The sequence below is a fragment of the Eutrema salsugineum genome, unplaced genomic scaffold (assembly GCF_000478725.1).
Source record: "Eutrema salsugineum unplaced genomic scaffold, Eutsalg1_0 scaffold_1, whole genome shotgun sequence".
Classification (NCBI taxonomy): Eukaryota; Viridiplantae; Streptophyta; class Magnoliopsida; order Brassicales; family Brassicaceae; genus Eutrema; species Eutrema salsugineum.
This window is the reverse complement of record NW_006256909.1, coordinates 19,395,995-19,401,589: the sequence shown is the minus strand read 5'-3', so window position 1 is coordinate 19,401,589 and position 5,595 is coordinate 19,395,995. Positions and strand designations below refer to the sequence as shown.

Here is a 5,595-nt window from a genome sequence, read left to right as displayed (position 1 = left end):
CATAAGTAAGCAACCTGCATAAATCTGATACAAGCATAAGTAAGCAACCTGCATAAATTCCTAACTTTACAATCTTTGAAACAACCTGCATAAATATGATACAAGCATAAGCAAGCAATCACTTGACGTTTACCACATATTACGAAGTAGACTTCTTTAGAAGTCTACAGAAATCCGCTAAAAGCTAAATTAAACAAGAAAATTCATTATTTTGTAATTATAACACATAACCACGTCAAACTCATAAATATGCAACATACAAAACAAATAAACATGTCAAAACAAGAAAACTATTTTTACAAGTAACAAATATTTAAAAATGATTTAAAAAAATAATAATTAGGCAGACTTCTTATGCAGTCTGCTATGAGGTGCTAATAGGTAACAGCAGACTTCATCTACAAACTTCTTTATAAGTCTGCTTAGATGTGCTAATTACCTTTCAAATCAAGAAAATTCATAACTTTATAAAAATAACACATAACCACGTCAAACTCATACAGATGCAACACAAAAAACAAATAAACATGTCAAAACAAGAATATCATTTTTACAAGTAACAAATATTTCAAAATGGAATTTTTAAGAAGAATAATTAGGCAGACTTCATATACAGTCTGCTATGATGTACTAATATGTAACAACAGATTTCGTCTACAAACTTCTTTTAGAAGTCTGCTTAGATGTGCTAATTACCTTTTAAATCAAGAAAATTCATAACTTTATATTTATAACACATAAACACATCAAACTCATACAGGTGCAAGAATCATACCTAAAATGCATTTACAATTTTAAAAAATTAAAAAAAAACATTACAAATATTTTATAAAATTGCATTTTAAAAATTTTAAAAAATGCAGACATCCGTTCAAAGTCCGCTGGGAAAATTTCACGTTGAAGTCTTCTAGAAAAAAAAGTTATTTTTGCATTTGACCAAATATTTGACTTTTCGTAGTAGACTTCTTCTTGCAGTCTGCGAGAAGAAAAAGTTATTTTTGCAATTGACCAAAAGTTTGACTTTTAGAGCAGACTTCTAAAGAAGTCTGCTATAGTAGAGAAGTCTGCTTATGAAGTCTACTTTACAAAAGAAGTCTACTAGAGGTTATTTTTGCAATTGACCAAAATATTGACTTTCGAAGCAGACTTCTAAGTAGGTCAGATTTGCATTTGACCGAATCTTAATTAAATTAATAGCAGACTTCTTAATCTGCTTGTAGGTCAGATTTGCTATTTTTTTTTTTTTAAGTCTGCTAAAGTGGTCAAAATCTTGGTCAATTGCAAAAATAACCTTTCGACTCAAACTACGAATTAGCAGACTTCTAAATGATTTTTTTCTCGCAGACTGCAAAAGAAGTCTACATGATTTTTTTTGTTTACAAAGGACAATTCGCAGACTTCAAAAGCTTACAAAAATATGAAAAAAAAAAGTCAATTGTAAATATAACCTTTACGTTGACTAGCAGACTGAAAAAGAAGTCTGCTTTCGCGAAACAGAGCTAAATGTTAAAGAAAATGAAGTAGATGTTTACATACTTCAAATTTAAACTCGATTAACTTTGACATACACCCAGACTTTTGTATAGCACCGATAGCAAACTAGCTAAGTCGTTGTTATGCAAGAATCTCCAAAAAATAGATGATTTATGAAATTGAAAATTATGAAAATGAGCATGAAAGAGTTTTTTAGATGAAATTGGAGAGAAATTTGTAGGTAAAATGAAGTTATAAGCGACACAATGAGCAGTTAGAGCTTCAAAATTGGTTGGGCAAACATTTAGAGCTTCAAAATTGGTTGGTAATGGTGGTTGGCAAAATTGAAGAAGATGGCATTTTCGTAAATAAGTGATATATTTTAGGATGGTTGTGTATTTTTGGTATTTTTCAGAAAAAATAAAAATTGAAAACATAATGGCATTTTCGTGAATATATGTGGTTGTGAGGAGATAGTAGAGAGAAAATGGCATTTGTTGAAGAGGGAGAAAATAGAGGTTAGATTTGCATTTGACTTCAATTTTGAGGTCATATGTGCAAGAATTACATGTATTCTTTATCTACACTTTCTTTATTATACATACCTAATTATCATCACGTAGAATATATCACTGCAAATATGAGCCAATCTTAAGACACAAGCTAAATCTTATATTAATAACCTAATATTTAGCTCAAAATTAGTAACATTGTACCCACACACATTGTAAGCCGTAAACTATCAATATTGTAAAATTCGACCCAATAAATTTAACAATATATCTAATAATATTAAAATTTTATAAAAATGTTCAAGTCCGCACATGCGTGCGGACCAGTATCCTAGTTATAATATTAAATTTGTGTTATATTGAAATTTTAATGTAGTAGTATTAAGATTAGAACAATTTTTTTTGAAATGTGCTATCTTAGATAAATATATCTTTCCGTGTATTTCGATTTAATTCCTTCAATTTTTGTTATTAATTTTTAAAAAAAATATTTTTGTTATTTCAACTCAAAATAAACGGAAGTAATATATTTCAAGAATAAAGAAGGGGTTAAAACGCTAATCTCTTACATAACATAAGTTAACTTACGTATTAGTTAGGAAACACGACAAGATTCAAGTACATTTGAAAGAAACCAGTCCACAGACGAAGGAAGTGTCTAAATTACCGATTAACCCCCATATCCCATATTGTCAAGTGTAGATGTCCAATGGAGGTCCATAGCCCGGATCCATAGATAGAATTTGATCCAAAAATAAAAAAGAATTGGGCTTTAAACGAGGGACACCCCTTGTATAAGTGTTTTTAGGGTCGCCCCTTATGCTAGGTGGAAGATAATGGTTGGCTAAACTCTAAAGACAATCTTTCCTCTTGATTAAAAGTGTTCGATCTTTTTTTTCACTTTTTCTATTTTTATTTTAATATTTTTAAGGGATTTTTAGTAAACCTCGTGCTCTTAGTTGTCTAAACTAAATGGGCAAATACGTAAATCACTTAGGTTATCTCTTCTGAAATTCTTGTCTCCCATGATTGCCAAGTTTACAGAAAAAGAAAGTGAGAACAACAAAATAAAACAGAGAAACCAGGAAGAGAATTTCAATCAAAATGTAAAGAACGTAATCAACTTTTACTTTTGTTTTTGTTTTCTCCTTTTTGACCCGTAATATTCATCAATATGCGCATCGTCATTTTGTATATTTTTTTTTAAGTAGATGCTGGGAAACGATATGATTGCATAAAATTCTTTGTCTGACATTGCTTTACATAAAAACTGCAAAAAAAAAAACAAAAGTTAAATATATGTCAGATTCGTATAAATTAAAGCGTCCCAGATTGATTAAATAATACTTTATATACTCATTACAGATCTGCTCTCGATTTCCGGATTGTAGTGCAATTAGAAGATAAGTTGTCGGAGAAGGCAAAGGTATCCGATGCTTCTTATATAATGGTGGATCTGTTCACTGACTATTTTCTCAGAGAAACTCTCAGAGATTTTCTCGGGAAACGATTCGTTTGTTTATTTATTTTTCCTTTCTTTCTTGCCGACGAAATTTGCTGTTGAAATTCTGGTTTTCGGGTTTTCATTTTCTCTGCAAAATTGTGTTAACGACCATTATTTTTCTTTTGATAAGTCGGGAAATAATTCCATACTTAATTAGTTTAATCATGATAATTTTTCGACTTCTCCTTAACTGTTGAGAGTTGATACGATGATTCAAATGCACGGTGGAGATAGGTTGAGAGTGACATTATTAGATCGGATGTCAACGGTGGAGAATGGCCTGAGCTCAGTGACGTAAGAAGATGTTCTTATGGCCGACATGGGCATTTCCCGGCGGCAACCGCCACCGCCGTCGCTTACTGTGCCGACGTCTCCGGCGAGGAACCGTAGTCTTCTCGACGTGATGAGAAGGGAACGTCGGCAAGATAAATCCACTTGGAAATCTCTCCGGGATAAGCTCCGCCTCAAACGCACCACCACTGCTTGGATCTCGTCTAACCTTATCCCTTCTTTGGATATGCCTATCCTTAGTCCCGATAACTATAGCCACCGATTTAACCGCCTTGGATTCCTCCTTTCTAACTCGGAGACGAACCACCGGAGCAATGGTGGAGCAGAGGAAGCTGCGGCGCGAGAAGGGAGGCTCCAGTTAGGCGAGGTGTTGGCCGAGGAAAGAGAGGTACTAATGTGTTAATTAAGTAGTTAATTAGTTAGTTACAACTTACACGGTTAACTTCATTTCCTCTGTTTCTCAATTACATTTAATAAGAACTAGTTTATCTTAACAATTAATATGGTATCAGAGTCATTAACACTCGTTTTTGTTTCCTTCGAATTTATCCTAGGAAGTGCAGCCACCGAGGATGTCCCTAATGGAGTTGTTAGAGGATAATGCTGGGGCAATGTCTGACGTCACCGAGAGAGGAGAAGCCGAGGAAGAAGAGACGATGGTTACGACGACGGCGATGGTGACCACCACGGATTCGGGTTGTTGCGTGTGTATGATAAGAAGCAAAGGTGCGGCTTTTATACCTTGTGGACATACGTTTTGCAGGTTGTGTTCTAGAGAACTTTGGGTGCAGAGAGGAAACTGTCCGTTGTGTAACACTTCCATTTTACAAGTTCTTAATATTTTCTAGTTTCTCTTGTTTCTTCTGCATTTTATTTTAAGATTTTTTTTCTTTGGTGTTATGCCTGTGGATCTCTTCTTGTACAAATAAATGCATTGTTAGGATCCTTTTTTCAAAGCCATGTTTAATATGATATATTGTCCATTTTGGCTTAAGAGACAGAGGCCAAATGTAATTGATTTTAGACTCTTTCCCAAAAACTTCATACTAATATGTAATCTTTTGATGTGGAAGTTGGCTTAATATGATGATAATATCTCAACATTTTAATTCTTTTTCTACTTAAAAACTTTCATAAGATAATCCGAAGTGTACAGTTCAAAAAAAAACAAAAAAGATAATCTTGTAAAAGCTACATCGGATGAAGAAGTAAACATATAGAGAAAAACACAATTCGATCTGAAGTCTAGTGGTACGAGCTTAACATAAACCTTAGCATTTGCCTAACTGTAGGATATCACTCAACAAGAAACAACAAGTTTTTCTCCTTAAAACAACAAACATTTCAATAAGAACATAAATGATGGTTAATCATATCATTTTCACCAGTCCGTAACTGTCTAATTCAAATACATTGCAGTCACTTGATGCTCGATATCATGCTTGTTAATGTCCACACAGGGGACTCCAAATCCATATTTAGAAGAGATATATTTTTTTCTTTGGCTCATCGTACTTGACAAAATAGACTCACAAAAAGAAACAGTTATCTTTGATATGGATACTTTGGTATCTGAATATCGATAATTTATAATTGTTGCTAACAACATCAGGTTTTATCATTTATGTGCAGTTCTGAGGTTTAGCTAAAAATTATTTCCCGTTAAAACATTCTATTAATAATAACAATATTAAAAAAATATATACAAGTTTGATTTATATCCAGTGATCTGGAAGGCAAAAGAAAAACAGATGAAAAACGGTGCATTTTGCTAAGGAGGCGATTAACAAGGCAATTACGGTTTTCTTATTCCGT

The 5,595-nt window shown here is 32.9% G+C and overlaps 1 protein-coding gene across 2 annotated transcripts; it reads left to right on the top strand.

Annotated features, from left to right (window-relative positions):
- The first annotated feature begins 3,000 nt into the window (after nt 1-3,000).
- LOC18029983 lies at nt 3,001-4,752 on the top strand. 2 transcript variants are annotated; one of them, XM_024149630.1, is made up of 4 exons: nt 3,001-3,091; nt 3,351-3,411; nt 3,724-4,168; nt 4,335-4,752. In XM_024149630.1, the coding sequence occupies exons 3-4, from the start codon at nt 3,800-3,802 to the stop codon at nt 4,626-4,628; spliced, it is 663 nt and encodes a 220-aa protein (XP_024005398.1). In that variant the 5' UTR covers nt 3,001-3,091; nt 3,351-3,411; nt 3,724-3,799; the 3' UTR covers nt 4,629-4,752. The 2 variants fall into 2 exon arrangements, with proteins under 2 accessions (XP_024005398.1, XP_024005399.1); XM_024149631.1 differs by having other exon boundaries at nt 3,033-3,100.
- Nucleotides 4,753-5,595: the final 843 nt, after the last annotated feature.

What these genes read in the sequence shown, in the direction of transcription:
- LOC18029983 (XM_024149630.1), top strand. Translation starts at nt 3,800, where the DNA reads ATGGCCGACATGGGCATTTCCCGGCGGCAACCGCCACCGCCGTCGCTT. An exon ending in TGTTGGCCGAGGAAAGAGAG is followed by an intron (nt 4,169 to 4,334) that starts GTACTAATGTGT and finishes AATTTATCCTAG; the next exon opens with GAAGTGCAGCCACCGAGGAT.